The 19,697-nt window shown below is 34.1% G+C and overlaps 2 protein-coding genes across 2 annotated transcripts in view; one reads left to right on the forward strand and one right to left on the reverse strand.

Annotated features, from left to right (window-relative positions):
- LOC132804939 (uncharacterized) overlaps window positions 1-19,697 on the reverse strand; it is a 100,383-nt gene that overhangs the window by 72,945 nt on the left and 7,741 nt on the right. The window lies entirely within an intron of this gene.
- Window positions 5,861-6,541, forward strand: LOC107412795 (uncharacterized). Its single transcript, XM_060819382.1, has 2 exons — window positions 5,861-6,151; window positions 6,405-6,541. Exons 1-2 carry the CDS (start codon window positions 5,884-5,886, stop codon window positions 6,476-6,478), a joined length of 342 nt encoding a protein of 113 aa, XP_060675365.1. The 5' UTR covers window positions 5,861-5,883; the 3' UTR covers window positions 6,479-6,541.

The following is a 19,697-nucleotide window of genomic DNA, read 5'->3' on the forward strand; positions in this document are numbered from 1 at the left end:
GATTACAAGGAGTTGGCAAGCCTCAATTTGGTGATATCCACACTTATTGCTACCATCACCTTTGGACCCGTTATCCAGCTGCCTGGTGGATACGACCAAAACGGCTTTGCTGTTCATGGAGGGAAAAGAAGCTTCCTAGCTTTTCTGATTCTTGATTCACCTGCTTTTTGGTTCTCCACGAGCTCCATTCTCATTTACTTTGTTGGTATAATTACTGGAAGGTAGCCAATAAAAATGATTATTTTTTTAACAGAAATTTCGCTTATCATAATGGGGTATGCTTATATTGAAGGCCTAAGGGCAGTCCTCCCTTCAACTCCTAGTACTTCTATTTTCTGGTGGTGGTCTATCGTCGTTACGACCTTCACTTCTTTGTGTTATGTGTTTTCAATCTTCTCCATGTTCAACAGATAAATTCCAGCTAGTTTGTATAGTATGATGGAAAGAGATACAAGGAAATGTGGTTGATAAGTATATCACAAAGATACATTCACATCTTTTAGCTGGCTAGGGCTTGCTTAATTTGAGTTAATTTATTTAACCAATTGTAACCAACATATACATATATATATATATATATACCATATGCTATTTTGATTTGTTGGCAACATAATTCCCACCTTATATTGAGTACATCAAAATAATGTCACAATTGTTAAAGGTTTCTACTTACAGATTTTAATTTTGAATCATTAATTGATATGACACCCTCAATACTTAATACGTCAATGTATTATTTATGTGGTTGAATGAAAGCCCTTAGCTTTCCCTGCTTGGACGTAATTTGCTCAAGTGTTTTCCGGGAACATAAACATTGTAAGGAGTCGTTTTGGGATTATGTAGTTGTTGCAAACTTCCTTTTAGTTTAAAACTTTTGCATATTTTTATTATTTTATTCATATCTACTTTTTTTTGCTTTTAATTTTTAGTTCATAGAAAGAAATACTATAAAGAAACCCAAACAATTTTTGGAATAAAAATATTATTGTTGCTAAAATTGCTTGGTTTCTTTAATGTATTTCTTTCATTTTATTGTTTGGACGATATTGAACATTGAGAGTTCATTTTTTTGGGTCAAATCTATTGAGAGGTTCATATCTAGTGTATTGACCACATAATCCTTTTTTTTTTTAGTTGATAGAATTATAGTCTATGAAATCTGATTCGGAAAACGTTTATGCAGAGATTACACATTATCATGCTCTGTTTTTAAAACAGAGCAACTTTCCCAGAATACAGAATATGATTAGAAATAAACAACCATTTTTGTCGTAACCAAGCTAATATTATTTGCCTACTAATTTTGAAAAATTGATCATCCAATGCTTCATTTCAATCATTCCCTAATTCATTATTCTAAGAATGAAAAATGTTTGAAGTAATGCATGCAAAGTTACTGGGGGTGAATAAGTAGTTGATCAAATTCCTTTCCTTCTTCAGTATTTCTATTGAGCATTGGTATCACCTGTTATGGTCACAATCAATGTCTTGTAACTAACTCAAAAGCCATCAGATTAATCTTATAACCCCCTTTTTATTTACTTTAATATAAAGAAAATCCCAATTAATCTTGCAAAAGTACAAATTATATAACAATCATTATCATGATATATATATATATATATATATGTATATGTATTAATCAGTCTTCGCTTTTCAATTTCAACTGCAGTACAATTCTTGCAAATATGTAAATAAAAGAAAGGCCGTACTATGCTTACTAAAATTTGATGTGTGCTTTTGAGCAAGTTCTAAAGGCAGTACTCTTCCGTGGAAAAGCACAAAGTTTTTCTAATATTCCATTCATGGCCAATGTCACGGTAACCTTTATGTTGGTTGCATTTTCAATGTGCTTTTGTAGTGAAAGGGAACATGTACTAAAAGTCGACATTATAGTACTAAAATTGTAAAGAAAACATGAAGGAGCCAGAGGGCTTGTTCAAATTAAGATATTTTTGTTACTAAAATTGATTGAGATTCTTCATATTATTTCTTTCTTTTTGTTATTTGGATGATTTCAAAAATGTGAGAGGTTCATAACCAATACCATGTGATCCTCTTGTTTGTTGTGCCGCATGATCCTATTGTTTGTTTCATAGAGTTATTGTCTGTCTAATATTAGATTTGGAAAACTTATATTCAAAAAGACCATGGTCAAGATGGATGTTGTCAAAATTACACATTGCCATGCTCTGTTTTTAACTCTTACACATTGCCATTCTCTATTTTCAATAGGAATGGCACTCATACCCAAATTCAGTAGTTTTGCAAAGAAAAATATTTAATTTTTATTAAATTTAATTTAGCATCAGAATCAATTAGTCTTATAAAAAAGTACAAAATAAACAGTGTAATTTAAGCACCATGACTTGGTAGACAAAAATCCTAAGATCTTAGTGAGCAGTGAATAGCTTAGGCCAAAATTTTTTTTTTCTTTTTTTCCACTAAATCAGTTTTAAATATATCTTAATACATTAGACCTTAAAATATATCATATTTAATTATGTGATGCGAAGTACCTGCTTCAATATTAGCAAAAATTAATTCAAAAGAAAAAAAAAATTTCAAACAAACCTTTAGCAGAGTTGAGTCAATCCTCGAATGAGGTTCTGCTTTTTTTTTTTTTTTCTTTCTTTTTTTCCACTAAATCAGTTTTAAATATATCTTAATACAATAGACCTTAAAATATATCATATTCAATTATGTGATGTGAAGTACCTGCTTCAATATTAGCAAAAATTAATCCAAAAAAAAAAAAATTCAAACAAACCTTTAGCAGAGTTGAGTCAATCCTCGAATGGGGTTCTGCAAAGAGGACAAGACTTGCTCTTGTGAAACCATTGAAGAATACAGTCTTCATGGAAAACATGTTTGCAAGGCAATCTGTAACAGCCTAGACCACCTTCCTCTTGTGAAACCATTGAAGAATACAATCTTCATGGAAAACATGTTTGCAAGGCAATATGTAACAGCCTAGACCATCCCTTTCCAACCGATGTGGGATCTCACAATCCATCCCCCTTAGGGCCCAGCGTCCTCGCTGGCACACCGATCCGGGTACTGGCTCTAATATCAACTATAATAGTCCAGACCATCCGCATCAGATATTGTCCGCTTTGGGCCCAACCTGCACAGTTTTAAAAGGCCTCTCAAGGGAAAGGTATCCATACCCTGTTATAAAACATGCTTCGTTCCCTTTTCCAACCGATGTGGGATCTCACACAATCCAAAAAGCACTTTCCAACCGCGCATCTCTTCCAAACATATGCAACAACTTCCCACCTCTTTCTTCTCATTAACAACAATGAATCTTTGAGTTTTCATAAACTTTTCATTGTTTTCATCACAGATTATGTCTACCCCTTCAACAATATGAATCTCAACATCAGTAAAAAAATCATACCCCATATTCATATTCAATGTCCTTGCAATGGCCGCAACTTCTTCAATGAGCTTTCCAACTTCCGTATATGGAGGTTGTGCCCTAACTCTTCCACGAGTTTGTACCAAATACGATTTTTGAAACATAAAGGGTCTTCAAGTATTTCATGGGAAGGGAATCATATAGGAATGTTGCGCTGTGGAGCAATGGGATGTGAAGTTGAAACAAGACCTTGGCTCGATCGAATCTCTTCGATGCCATATTGCTTGAGAGAGATGCTTAGGAGACTTGTATTTAGATGTGTAAACAATGTACGAGGACGGTGTCCCTGCACATGGAAATTGATAGCCATTGTCAATGTAAACCCAAGAAAATCAAAATGTAAAAGAGCTTTCAGGAAAAAAGAACTGGAGTAGATACAAAATTTGGATACCAGCATATATATGTTGTACATATTTGTGTATGTGTATATATAATAAAGAAAACTAAAACTTGAAGGAAACCTATATATATTTTGATATTTAAAAGGATTCCTATTTTCATTGGAGATGGAATCCTATTTTGATTCGAAATTGAAAAGGAACAGCATGAATGGTGTTTTATGATTTTACATAACCTACTTAAGACCAACATAAGTCCTTTTATGATTATTATTGTTTAATAAATGTAAATATATTTTTCTACTTTAGGTTGTTTTGACAAAAATAATAACAATAATAATTAGAACTTCTTAGCTGAAACGGACTTCATTTAAGAAAATAAATTCTTTCTCCGCTTAGAAAACTCTAGATTTCTTTTATTACTTAAGCAAATCGGCAAAATTAATTGTAGCACTACTTCCAGACATTTTGTACTTTTCTTTTTTTTTTAAATAAATTAAAATATTTATTTGTTATTTTTTACTATCTGGTCACATGTTTTAAAACTTTTTGACATAAAACACGTTTTTAGATTATTCTCAGTAAGCGCTTATTTGCTATCCCTTCACATTATTTCTGTTTTTAAAAGCAGAGCAACTTTGCCCAGAAACAAAGAATCTGTTTAGAAATAAACAGAGCATTTTTTTTTTTTTTTGTCTTTATCAAGATAATATTATTTGTATAGTAATTTGAAAAATGCCACTCCCACCACGCACCTCTTCCAAACATATACAGCAGCTTCACAAATCTTCCTTCTCATCATCACCACTAAACCGTCCAGTTTTCAACTTTTCAATGGCAGTTTTTGATGTCCCACTAGTAACTTGCTCATCAAGCAATCCATCTTCTTCAACAAAAAAGTCATGTAGAATATCTTCCAATAGTACTAAGTTGAATATCTGATAAACATTAACAACTGTATCGACTATTTGATCAAGATTAACAATCTCCATATCAGCATGGGAATAATACCCACCGCCAAACATATTATTATCACCACCATTATTCATCACCTCCATAATATTCAATCTCCTTGCACACAACACTAAATGGGCGGCGAGTGAACCATTGGCCATGGATGGAAACCTAAACCCTAAGACTGCTGTGAGTTCATCCTGAATATGGAATAGGCAATACAAAAGGTCTAGGAGAATCTGTTTAGGGAAATAAAATGATGCTTGGAGTGGCGGAACAATGGGATACAAATAAACTGGAAGGACAAGGATTCAAAAAGAGGAAACTTCTCTGTCGTCTCGTTAATTAATATGCATTTGAGACTGACTTGACAACTTGCACTACTACATGATCGCCGAGCCTAAGCACCTGTAGGGAATTGGAGTTCAAAGATTTATTACAAACAATGAACTGCATTTAAAGAAATATGGATTTATTGGATATCAATAAGGTTCTGGTGCATTGGCATATTCAAGCCTCCAAGACAATGTCACGCATTTGCCAAGGCCAACCCCCAAGTGTTTGCTTTACAAATATTGTTCCAGAATTTCCTTTTGTTTTATGTAATTATTATTTGGCTACGTGTCACCTTTAAACAGTGGTTACGATTTAATAAAGGAAAAAAAACGCTACGACACCAATTATTGACCCAAACCATTGTTAGGAAAAGTAAAACTGTATAAATCAAGAAATTGCTATATATGGATATATAAGATTTTTAGCTATCTTATATAAAGGTCTAGCTACCAAAATTAATGTATTATGCTATCAAATTGGAGAGATAGGTGTGATGGATCCTGAGTTATACAAAGCTGCAATTGATGGAACCTTGTCTGAAAAAACATTGAGTGCTGCTGCTGATTCAAATCAGCTAGTGACAGGAGGGGGAAAAAACACCATTTTTCATGTAGCTGCAAAATCTGGTAATATGCATATTAACACAGAAGAAGAAGGTGATGATGATCATCGTCATTGTCATCCTCTTTTGCGTTTCCTTTACCATCAAAATGCCAAAGGGAACACTCCGCTTCATGTTGCAGCAAACTCAGGGCATGTTGAAATGGTTAGGCTTCTGATCGTTAAGCCAAAAAAGATGGATGCTAAACAAAAGAGAGAAAGCTAGTGACTATGAAGAATTTTGAAGGAGATACAGCTCTCCATGAAGCTGTTCGACATAATGGATTCGAGATTGTCAAATTGCTTATTCATGAAGATTCTAATTTGGCTTCTGTTTTGAATGGCTATGGAGAATCTCCTCTTTTCATGGCTGTTGATAGATGCTTTTATGAAATTGCCCTTCTCATCTTGAATGCTACTGCTCCTAATAATTGCTCTTTTGATGGAAGGAACGGCATGAATTTCTTGCATGCAGCTGTAATTCGAGCTCCAATTCCTAGTACTATTACTACTATTCCGCTCGATCTTCCGCTGTATATTTCATTATTTATATTATCATGTACTTTCTTAGTTGCACTAGACCTACTTAATAACAACACAAGTTGTAGATTAGTCCTTTTATGATTTTCTATTGTTTAGTTATATACACAAGCAATAATGATTTAATTAATTAATTAAACTTGCTTTTGGTTTTTTTCTGCTATCCGTTCAAAACATTTCTCACTAGTTGATCAATTCCTATGTATATGTAGAATTTGTACATGAGGTGTTTTTCAAATTTTCTTCTTCTTCAATGTTGGAAAAAGCTGATGATGATTTTGGGTGAATTCCTCTTCACTATGCAGCACACTTGGGCAATAGAGAACTCGTTGAACTATTTCTAAATCATAACAATATCCTTGTTTACAAAAAGAACGAAAAGGTTATGTCAGCAATGAAAGTGCATGTTGATGTGGTTAGGACATTGATTAACAAATGTCTCGACATTTGTGAGTTGAAGGATGACAGAGATCAGACCGCTCTTCATGTTGATGTGGAAAGTAGGGAGGAAGAGGTGGTGAAATTTTTATTGGAATCAATAGCATTTCAGGATCTTATAAATGAGAAAGATAATGAAGGAAATACAGCTTTGCATACAGCCTCTAGTGGAGGAGTTTTCAAAATTTTACAAATTCTGGCAAGTGACTCAAATATTGATAGAGGGACTACAAACAAGGGTGGCATGACATTTGCGGAAATTATCCTATCAACCAATCTACTTAACGATACTAAAATTAAGTACTCATGCATGATCTGTTCCACTTTACAAAACATACTAATATTAGGAATGGTTTGTTAGGAAATTGAGGTATAAAACTCACAATTGCAGCTGAAGTGGAAATGAGAAAATGAGAAATTTGTGCATAAAATATTCAAATAAAATACACATAAAATAATTGGCAATTGTAGAAAGATTTTATTATAAGAAAAGAATAAAATAATTTCTCTCTAAATTAAGGAGAGCATAATTGACAATACCCTCTCTCTTATAATAGAAGAAAAACACACTCTCTCTAACAAGGAAAGACACAAATATTTAGGAGAAATTCTTTCTCAATTTTCTCTCTAATACTCTCCTTCTCTCTCATTGTTTTTATGTTTATTTCTCACACTAAAGATGGAAATCCATTTTGCAAGGAAGAGAACTACATATATATAGAGGAACAATGGCAGTATGGGAGGCAGTGGTGTTGGTAAAATTCAAATTGAATTTTTACTCTTATCATGACAGCTTATTAATTGTTGTCATCTTCACTTCCTTAGTCAAATATAGTACCCTAGAGGATAAGAATGGGTTTATTACCGCCTTAGTGAAGAGAGGAGGAAAGTTGCCGCTATATGTGAATGCAATAAATCTTGCACTGCCAATTTTGACTTTGTCAAAATCATTTATGGTCAAAAAGTTATTTTATCTCCACATGGTTCATGTTCTAATCTAATGCCATGTTAAATTACTATTATTTCTAAATCTAATACAATGATGAATTACCATTATTTCAAAATTTTAAAGTGTTAGGAAAAGTTGGTTTCATTATGATGATTTAAAAGATTCCAAAGCTTAATTAGGTTAGCATAGGCTATAGCTAATAGCTAGATGTGTTATTTTCTCATAAAAAACCATACCATTGGTTAATTAGGTCTCTCTAATCGACATGTATTCATAGATAGTGACTACCGTCAAGTAATTAAGATATAAAATAACATATGTGTCTATCCAGCTTGAAATTATGTCAGAGTTGGAAAGAGAGGTTGGTTTACTTGGTTTGGAAAGGAAGTTGATAAGAGAAACTAAAGAAGCAGAGGATGATGAAGTGAGACAACAAAAAGAGCAGCAAACAGAGCACAAGAAATCGGAAGAAGAAAAAAGAGGTAAAGATTTAGCAAATCGCTGTTTATTGATAGCCACAATCATCGCCACCGCCACATTCGCAGCAGCTATCCAAATCGCCGGTGGATATGACAGCCAAGGCATTGCAATTTTAAAGGGAAAATCAGAGTTCACACTTTTCATAGTCTATGATTTACTTGCTTTTTTCTTATCCACTTTCTCCATTCTCATCCAATTTAGTTCACCGGCATTGGGAAGATTTTTTACCCGCTATTTCACAATGATTTTGACGACCACTTTAATAAGTGCTTCGCTAGCATTTATGATGTTTGCCTTTGAGCAAGATATAAAGGCAGTGCTCTCCCCAGGACTAGCAAAAGGCTTTTTTAATATTCCATTCACGACCATCGTCACAGTAAGCTCGATGTTAATTACATTTTCATTGTTTCTTTGTAGTAAAGGAAAACTGTACTAAATTTGATATTATTGTTACTAAAATTGTAAAAAAAACATGAATAACCTAGATGGTTGTCGTAATTAAGATATTAATGTTACTAAAATTGAGTGGGTTTCTTTCCCATTGTTATTTGGATGATTTGGAACATGTGATAGGTTCATATATAGTGCCGTATTAACCATGTAATTCTAATTTTTATTTCTTAGAATTATGTTTCTATTCTTCTTTCGGTAACTATACAATCTTAGATTTGGAGAACTTTGTTTTTAAGGAAAGCGGTCGACATGTATGTTATCAAAGAATTCTGATTACTTCTTGTTTTATACGGTTTGAGGACTTCTTAATTACTTTTGGATTTTTCTTCAAATCTATTTATAAAGTTTATTTGGTTCTTTATGGTTCAGTACATGTTGCCAACTATTTCTAATGTTTACCAAAGAAGCAAAAAATCTAATTTTACCTTTAGTGCGTTGACTATATAATCCTATATTCCATTTCGTAGAATTATAGTGTATGCAATCTCAAAATTGGAAAACTTTGATACATTAGGACCATGGTCAAGCTTGGTATATGTAATCAAAATATAGCACATTGCCAAGCTCTGTTTTAAACGGAGCAACTTTGCCTAATAACAGGAATTTTGTTTACACATAAACAAAGCATTTTTGTCCTAATCAAAGGTTATTTGTCTAGTAATTGGAAAAATGATCAGCCAACGCTGGCTGAAGAAACTCATTTCAATCATTTTTGAAATTTCTATTGACTTATTTGAACTCATTCCCTAATTAAGTAGTTTTATAATAAACAATATTTAATTCTTAATTTAATTTAATTTAATATAATAAAGAGCCAATTAATCTAAATAAAAAGTACAACTTATGCTATGCTTGCTTTTAATTTCATATATAAATATATAATTCTTATCACAAGGGAAAAATTGGTAAAGCTTACAAAATTAAAATGTTATGTACAAATATACGCTTCTTATTGCAAGGCACAAATTTAGCCATTTGTTGATATATTACAAATTGATAGATCCTCGAGTTCTTTATAGATAAATAGGATTTTGTCCATCCGAAAGACATAATGTCTATGATTTTCTATTTTATGAGGCTTATAGATAATTAAAATAGCAAAAATCAAAGACAAAAAAAAAAAAAAAAAAAAAAAAAAACACCCTGTCATGACAAATAAAAGTAAACGAAAAAAGTATTCTCATCATTTCCATAAACAATATGCTTCTAAAATCTTATTGTCAAACATGAACAGCATAATCAAATATTAGAAGTTAGACAATGTCATAAGATATCATAGTTATTGCATGAATTAATATATGGAATAATACTAACGTATAAAATAAACTTAAGATCTTTTTGGATTGGTGTACCACTGATCATAATACAATGATTACTTGGTGAAAAATTATTCAGTACACAATGTACACCAACATGGCATTTGAGATGGTACACATAACCAATTATATAATAACATGTATACCATTAATTACATATCATATTAAAAAATCCAAATAGACAACTATAAAGTTTAACGCCTTCTACTTTTTTTTTTTTTTTCTTCTTCATGAGACAGCTTTAACCTTTCTTTTTCAGTTAGTAGTCTAATTCCAGATTTAATCTTCAATAAGTTTTATGGTTTTTTTTTTAATTTAAATCTAACTTTAATAACCAAATATACAACTCCATAAACGACGGCCAAAGACTTAACACCCCCACTGCAAATTTGCTTGCAGAACACATTCATCCTCCATTGATGGGAGTCCAAAATGCATTTCCTGTTACTGCTTGAACATAAAAAATTTTGTTTCTATTATTTCTCAGTCAATATCATTTTGCTATCTTAATGGCATAATTTATTAGGTGGGTTTTACAAATATTAGAAAACCACCCACAAGGTTGAGAAAAAGCTGTTGGTGGTGGAGACAATGATCCATGTCTGAGACGAAGTGTATAGCCTATAGAACGAAGACAAAGACGAAAGAAAGTGTAAACTAACAGTGTGAAAGACTAATGCTGATTTGGAATTTTTTTTTTATGATATATACTTAATAATACATGTGGCATTTTGTAAATGGTTGTGTGTATGTAACACCCCGTCCCAAAGTACAACAGAAATTTTCCAACTTTGACAGAGGTTGACCGTTGACCATTGACTTTGACCGTTAACCGTTGACCAAGGGGTCAAAAGTTGATTTTTTGACTCGGATAGAATTCTAGGTTGACTGAGGTACCGTTACGAAGTACACATTGGCACGAGTTCGTAGACTAGTAGCACGTCGAAAACGGAGCTACGATTTGAAAGATATGAGCAAAACAAGTTGAGGTCCAAACTGTCTAAGGGATGCCGGAGTTGACTTTTTATTCATCCAAAGTTGAGCTTTGACTCATGCATGGTTGTGAATTACTCATCGATACGAGTCCGTAGACTAGCGGCACGTCCGATTTGGACATGTGGTTTGAAAGTTATGGACCTGTAGAGTTTTTCAAATACTGTAATATTTTAATATTATTTTTAAACGTGTAACAATATGCCACGTGTGACTTAATAAATGTGACCATGTGTCACCATGATGAGATGCCACATGTCAACCATGCTTAATACCATATTATTTTGTTATTGTTATTTTATATAATAATATTATTTTAATATTATTTAATTATTTTCTTTTATTTTTTTTTTATTTCTTTTTCTTTCTTTTTCTTTTCTTTTTTCCCTTTTTTTCTTTTCCCCCACGTGGGAAAACACCCAGGCCCCCCACCCGAAGCCTTCTTCTTCTTCCTCCTTCTTCCTTTCCTTTCCTTCTTCCTCTCGGGCCCTCGCCGTTTCTTCGTTTCCGACCACCGGACGGCCACACGCACCGACCACCGGTGAAGCCCAGTTCTCGGTGACCCCGACCTCCAAGTTTCTCGGCCAGACACCGCCGGACGCGCCCAGATTGAGCCGGTGAAGTCGGCGGCGGTGGGTTAAGTTTTTCCAGCGATTCTCGCCGTTTTCGGCCAACCCAACTCGACCCATACCTCTATCCCACCATTTTCGACCCCTCTGAATCCATTTACGTGATTAGATTGCCCAAAACCCCCACCATTTGAGAGATCTCTCAAGATGAAATTCGATCGGTACTTCCCGGGCAAATTCCGGCCACCACCGGGGGAATTAGGGTCAATGGAGACCGGTAATGCGATCCCCGTTCCATAAGCTTCGTTTCAGTATATTACTCGTCAATTTTAGTTAACGTTTGTGTTTAACCCCCGGGTACCGGGTATTATTTACCCGAATAAAATATTAATTTATTTGACTGTGTGTGAATTGTTGTTCTAGGAGCACGTGTGCGTTGTGGAATTGATCCCATAAAGGATCTTGGATTAATTGCGTGCTCCAGGTGCGTGACCCACCTTTAAAACTATTTTGGGGTGATTAATTATATTTATTTGGTGTTAAATTGATATCTGGAATTATGCTCATATGGTGGAAATTTAATTATAATTGTGGAAAAATATTATTTTATATATATATATACCCATCGGTGCTAAACAGAATTTTGGGTTATTAAGAAATTCTCGATTTTATTATTGTGATTTAATTGTATTTATTACGCATGAATAAGGTATTTTCATTAATTAATTTTATCTGGATTTTAATATTATTTTTGGGCATGATTGGTTTAAATATTTCAAAAAAAATATTTGTTTAAATTGGTGGTTTCAAATTTTATAATTATGCCCGTGGAATATTATTTATTGAACCTCGTGTTACGAGAAAAATTATTTGTATATTGCTCTTGATGGTTTCGTACCGGAAATGTTAAAGGAAAATGTGGGATGGTGAATTTGAAACATGGTATAATTCCCACGGTGATTTTTGGAAAATCAGTACGGTAATAAGAAATTTAATAATTTGTTTTAGACGCACTCATACAGTATTGGTGTTCTGGTTGTATATGTGGATTAGCGCGCAAGTTATTATGTCTCCAGTGAGTTGCCATTGGACCAAGGGCAGGCAAGTCTTATATTTTGCGCATTAGCCGCCCCCTTCCGTGGCTGGGATGATGGTTTCAGCAACGGCGCTGTCGGGACGCCGAAGCGCCGTATGCAAGTTTCTCTCTTTAACCTCCCCGCCAGTCGGTGCTCGGGACACTGGGTATTGGACGGCATCACTGGTATATGGTGTGGTGCGTCAAGTATAAATTTTCAGATAGAAATTTCAAACCCTAAAGTATTCTAAAATTATTTATTATATTTTATTACATTTTATTTATATTTGGATTATTTAATTATTAATATTAAATTAATTGATTCCTTGATTTTCGGGGAATACAAACAGTCAGGTTTTGTGAAAATGTTTTAAAAGGGGAACATTTCCAACGGAGTGAATAGTGAGGGTTTTGAGAGAAAATATTACCTTCAAATTATTATTATTTATTTATTTATTTAATTGTTTGGTACTGATTAATTAAATTCCTTTATTTGTTATATTATTAATATTAAAGGTGTACAGTAGTTAGGATCACTCACTAAGATGATTAGCATCTCACGTTTTTAAATTCCGTTCCCCTAGGTCCAAGTTGGGAGACGTTGATCGTCCGAGGCGAGCCCGACATCTCAGTTCATTGCCGAAAGTCCAAGAAGCATTTCTTCCCTTTTTCCTCTTCATCTTGTATTGCTTCCTTATCTGTCATTTTATTAATTCCACATTTATTTGTATAATGCTCTGTATACTGTATTGGACATTTAGTTATTAATTATGCACTAATTTACTATTATTCATTTCGAGTACCGTAAATTTGTGGAATCAAAGTATAGTAACGTGGGAGGAATAAGGGGATGTATATAGAAGTGTGTTTTCAGTGCAGGAAATTTGTGGTAAGTCCAACCCTTAGGGGAGGTTCTGCAGGATTTTCCATTGGAGGGTCCGATAGGGTTTCCCTGGGATCAGGGCTTGTCTAGGGTTTCGGTGAGGAATTTTGGACGGGTCCTGACATATACCAAATCAGCAAATACGCCATGTGTACTAAAAAATTCCTCTTACTTGGTATCTCATGCAAACCTTTTAGCTCTTTGGTTTGAAGGGTTCTTTATAAAATGCCCCTACAATAAGAACGAATGACAACTGAATGTCTAAGTCAAACAAATCTGCTGCACAACAAAATAGGCCGTTTGATAGAATCTTGCAAACACTAAAATAGGTAACAAGCTGTTATGAGTAATAGCATACATTTTTGCTAATTACTTTATAAGCTCACTAAGTGGTGATTCCAAGTCTAGCATGACAATAAACTTTAAAATAATCAAATGTAAAAATACGTTTGAAATTGAATTTGAGACATTTTAAATTTTGGTAATAATTTATTGAAAGATATATCTTGATTACTTTAATGTCCTTATTACATTAATAAGAAACTAAGAGCAAACAGTTCATCCAAAAAAAACAAAGAATAAACAAGTTACATTTAGCAACCAGTTATTTCCACTCAGAAGAAAGGAATTTATACCCTGTTCTTAATAGGTGGCCATGATGCAATTAAAAAAGTTCATTGTATACAACACCAAAATTGATACATGCCAAAACAAATACCGGAAATTGAGGGGAAAAATGTTTTGGAAATTGCTTGAAATTTAGGGGAATTGCAGTTTTAAAGGGTAGAACACAATTCACAATTTTCATTGTCCACGACTTACTAGCTTTCTACCTGTCTGCTTTCTCCATTCTTATCCAATTTAGTTCACCAGCATTTGGAAAATTATTTATGTAACACCCCGTCCCGAAGTACATGGGAAATTTCTCAAATTTGACCAAGGTTGACCAGGTTTGATCGTCGTTGACCGAGAAGGGGTCAAATGTTATCTTTTTGTTCCTGATGGAATCTCTCATTGACCCAGGTACCATTAAACAGTATACATTGTCACGAGTTCATAGACTAGTAGCACGTTGAAAACGGAGCTACAGATTGAAAGTTATGAGCAAAACAAGTTGAGGTCTAAACTGTCCAAGAGGTGCCGGAGTTGACTTTTTATTCATGCAAAGTTAAGCTTTGACTCATGCATGGTGGTGAAGTACTCGTCGATACGAGTCTGTAGATTAGCGGCACGTCCGATTTGGATATGTGGTTTGAAAGTTATGGACCTGTAGAGTTTTTCAAATACAATATTATTTTAATATATTTGGCTTGAGTGAACAGTGTATGCCACGTGTCGCAATTTCAGCCAATCCCATGAGTGAACAGTGTCACCCACAGGTGGCTTTTATTTTGACAAAACACGGGAGCCGGGGAGAGGAGAGAGAAAGAAGGGAGGGGAGAGAGAGAGAAAGAGAGAGCTAGAGAGAGAAACCAATCGGCCACTGCCGTTCACCCATTTTCGGCTACCAAAATAGTATACATACCACCCTAGCTTGAAGCCCACCTGAAAACCGGCCGGCCAGCCAAAAATCATGGCCAACCGACCGCCGACGCGCCCGGATCGAGGCTTTTTCCGGTGGCGGCGCCGACTCTTCAAACCCAGATTTCTCCCTATTTCGGCCTCCATTTGCCTCACTGCCAGTTCCGTTGAGTTACCCATCACCAGACCTACCTTCCCACCAATAATCATGGCCAGTGGCCATCAGACGCGCCGCCGCCACTGACGGATTTCGGTGACCACGGCGGCTCGCCGGGAAATTGACTTTCCGGCGAGTTTCTGACTGCACCGCCCCTCCTTTCCCACTAATTCCGATCCTCTAAACCCAAATCCAAGGTCATTTTCCTCCAATTCGCGACAGATTGAGAGAATCGAGGACTTGAAATCCGTGAGCTTTCCAACGAGATTCCGGCCACCGCGGGTCCAATCTCCAGGAGGTAAGCCTCAATCCGTGATCCTTGTTCCATAAGCTTCGTTTTGGTATATTACTTCTCAATTTTGGTTAACGTTTGTGTTAAACTCCTCCGGGTACCGGGTATTATTTACCCGAATAAAATATTAATTTATATGAGATGTGTAATATTGTTGTTCTAGGAGCACGTGTACATCGTGGAATTGATCCCATGGAGGATCTTGGATTAATTGCGTGAGGTGAGTGACCCACCTTCAAAATTATTTTGGGTGATTAATTATATATTTTGTGTTAATTGATTATTTAGAAAATATGTTTTATGTGTTGGTGATTTAATAAAATTATTCCCTAAGTTTATATTGTTAATTTATGATAATTTTAATGTGTGTTTTGGTGCTAAAAATATATTTGTGAATTTAAAGGAATTGTGGTTTTAATTCCTTTAATTTATGGTTATATTTATTATTAGATTTATTGTGCATGATTATATGATTTCAATACCTTATGAATTTATGTGATAATTTATGTGATTTAATATTTACTTTGGTATGGATTGATTGTATGGATTTGAAGGAAATTATTTATTTTAAATTTATTACATATTGATGGAATTTATATGGTTTTCATATTACTGATTTAAATTGATTTTTGAAAATTTGAGAAAATATGGATTTAAATTATTATGTTTCAAAAATATTTATGCTGGTAATATTAATGGCTTGACCTTATGCCATTGGAAAATTTGGATATTCAAATTGACGGATTTGAACTTGATGAATTTATGACGATGATTTATAAAGGAATTGTGGAAAATTTACGGGTTTAATTGGATGGAATAAACCCGATGATATTCATGGAAATTTTGAGATTTTGAAAAATATTGAATTATGATTTACGAGTTTTAGATGCATCATACACGTATTGGTGTTCTTTATGTATGGGTATAATTAGCGCACAGGTGGATGTGATGAGTGCGCAGGTAGGTGTGTGTAGCGCACAGGTGATTATGGGGTTGTCCTGTGGTTGCCATCAGATGAGGGTAGGCCGCCCCTCCATAGCCGGGATGCCTGTTTGCAGCGGCGCGGTGGGACGCCACACGACCGTATGCCTGTTTCTCTCTTTAACCTCCTGTCTGGCGGTACCTCGGGACGCTGGGCACCGTTGGCGCCACTGGTATATAGTGGGTGCATCAAGTGATTTTCAGAACTTAGATTTCAAAATAAATATTTTGAAATTGTATTTAAAGTAAGAATATATAATGTTGTTTTTATTATTTATTTCAAATAGAGGTTTTAATTTGATTTAATTTTTTTCCTTTGCTTAATTATTCATTAAATTGATTCATTCTAATTATTTTATTATTTCATGAATTGTCTTAGTGTAAGTTTCATTAATATTTTTGTATTATTTGTTTATGACATTTATTAATCATTTAGTAATTGTTATGAAATTATTTTTTTATTTCTATTCCTATTTTATTTTCATTATAAATTTTGGATGCTTGATTTATTATATTTATTTGATATTTAGTTGAATAATTGATTCCTTGGTTTTCGGGAAAAAAAATAACGGGTTTTGCGAAAATGTTTTAAAAGGGTAACTTTTCCAACCGAGTGAATGGTGAGGGTTTTGAGAGAAAATATTATTTGCAATTAATTAATTAATTATTTATTTATTGTTAATTGGTTTTGAGAGAAAATATTATTTCTGATTAATTATTATTTATTTACTTATTTATTCTTAATTAATCAAATGTACTATAATTGTCGTTACTATTATAATTGTACAGTAGATAGGGTCACTCACTGAGATGATTAGCATCTCATATTTTTAAATTCTGTTCCCCTAGGTACAAGGATTGGGAGACGTTAATCATCCGGGGCAAGCCCGACGTCTCAGTTCATTGCCGAAAGTCCAAGAAGCATTTCTTTCCTTTTTCCTCTCCATCTTGTATTGCTTCATCTATCATTGTATCAATTCCATATTTATTTGTATAATGCTCTGTATACTGTATTGGACATTTATTTATTAATTATGCACTGATTTTCTGTTATGCTTTTGGAGTGCTGCAAATTGTGGAATTATATTATAGTAATGTGGGAGGAATAAGGGGATGTATATAGAAGTGTGTTTTCAGTGCAGGAAATTTATGGTAAGTCCAACCCTTAGGGGAGGTTCTGCCGGATTTTCTATTGGAAGGTCCGGTAGGGTTTCCTTGGGATCAGGGTTTGTCTAGGGTTCCGGTGAGGGATCTTGGACGGGTCCTGACAATTTACCTTTTATTTCACAATAAATGTGAAAACCAATTTTAAACAAGTGCTTTGCTTGTCTATATGATGTGTGCTTTTGAGTAAGGAATATAAAGGCACTACTCTCCCGTGGACAAGTACAAAATTTTTCGAATATTCCATTCATGGCCACCAGCAGGGTAACCTCAATGTTGGTTTAATTTCCAATGTGCTTTTGCAGTGAAAGGAAACATATACTAAAAAAATTGATATTGTTGTATTAAAATTGTGAAGAAAACATGAAGGAGCTAGAGGGTTGAAATTAAGATGTTATTGTTACTAAAGTTTATTGGTTTCCTCATATTATTCTTTCCTTTTGTTATTTGGATGATTTGGAATATGAGATAGCTTCATATCTAGCGCCATATGATCCTATTGTTTATTTCATAAAGTTATAGTATGTTTTAATCTTAGATTTGGAAAACTTATATTCATTAGGATCATGGTCAAGATTTGGAAAACTTATATTCATTAAGACCATCATCAAAATGTATGTAGTTAAAAGATAACACATTGCCATGCTCTGTTAAAAACAGAGCAACGTTTACAAATTGCCGTCCTCTATCTTTTGAAAACAAAGCTAACTTTAACTAATAGTAGGAATCTTCTTAGAAATAAACGGAGCGCTTGTCTCCAATGAAGATAAATATTAACAGAAAATGAACTAGCGGAGAGAGAGTACTAGTTGAGAGAGAGTACTAGCTATTATCTACCGAAGAATGAATGGTGCAACTCCATGTCATCTTCATTGCACATAGCATCTCCTTCAGACATGCCATCCACACAAATGAGGACTACATCAAACCAAATTCAATTGAATGTTGATTTCCCCATACCTCAGCCAAATGAACCAACTCACACACATCTAATGCTCACACATCATCAACTTAAATATCATCTTGAACGACAAGTTGAACTTTACTATCACTCAAACATGGCCTAACTTGCAATGCTCAAATTACCTCAGTCAACACCTAAAATGGAGGAGTTATGTGCTATCCATAACAAGACATGGACAGTTTTATCTCAGCCTATAAACAAGAACATAGTTGGTGCAAAATGGGTCTTTCGAACAAAATATAAAGAGCATGGCAACTTAGATCAGTATAAGGCACGGTTGGTATCATTAAGGTGCATTATTCTATTAATGATTTATGTTGATGATGTTCTTATGGCAGGTTCTGAGTTTTCTCTTGTATAGAAAATTATTGTTCAGTTGGGCATCACTTTTGAGTTAAAAGACCTGGGAAAACTCCGTTCTTCTCATGGTCTTAAAGCCAAATTCTTTAAGGGAGGATTATTTCTATACTCAAAGTAAGTACACTCATGACTTTCTAAGTTAGGCCAATATGCTGCATGCTTCATCAATTTTAACTTCTATTACTGTCAAAGTTAAAGGGAAAAATGGATTATGGCCCTTCGCTTTCTTCAATTAAGTCATCAAACTTTATCAGTTGTTCAAATGTTGATTGGGGAGGGCATCCCATTAATTATGTGTGTATTTTCTTGCGTTGATTGTATCTCATGGTCTTTGGAAAAGCAACCTATAGTTGCAAGATCAAGCACAGAAGCTAAGTACCATGCTATGGCAACGACAGCAACGGGGAATAATATTATAATTATTACAATAAAGAATTATTATTATAAAAATATTATAACAAAAAATTTCCTTTTTAGTTCTTGTTTTTATTTTATTTATGTTATTGTTATAGAAGGTATGACATGGATTACTTATTTTTTGCAAAGTATCGGTATTACTTCATCTAAACTAGTCCAACTATTTTGTGATGATTTCGTGTTAGAGAAAAATATAAATCAAATGAAAGCCCACCTTTCATAAGCTTAAGCTTTTGGAATAAGTAGTATTTCAACATGGTATCAGAGTTAGAGATCCAAGAGGTCCTAAGTTCCAAACTCAACAACTCCACCCAAAATTAAAAAAACAAATGTAAAGACCCAGAAAAAAGCTCAAAAGAGGCTGGCCTACGTTTGAGGGGGAGTGTTAGAAAAAAAATATAAATCAAATGAAAGCCCATCTTCTATCAGCTTAAGCTTTTGGGATCAGTGGTGTTTCAACATTTTGATGCTCTAATTATAGGGAGCCTAATAA

Source organism: Ziziphus jujuba, chromosome 8 (assembly GCF_031755915.1).
Source record: "Ziziphus jujuba cultivar Dongzao chromosome 8, ASM3175591v1".
NCBI classification, from domain to species: Eukaryota; Viridiplantae; Streptophyta; class Magnoliopsida; order Rosales; family Rhamnaceae; genus Ziziphus; species Ziziphus jujuba.

Coding starts and splice junctions, on each gene's coding strand:
- LOC107412795 (XM_060819382.1), top strand. CDS start 5,884: ATGAAGAATTTTGAAGGAGATACAGCTCTCCATGAAGCTGTTCGACAT. Junction 6,152..6,404: donor AATTCGAGCTCCAATTCCTA/GTACTATTACTA, acceptor ATGTATATGTAG/AATTTGTACATGAGGTGTTT.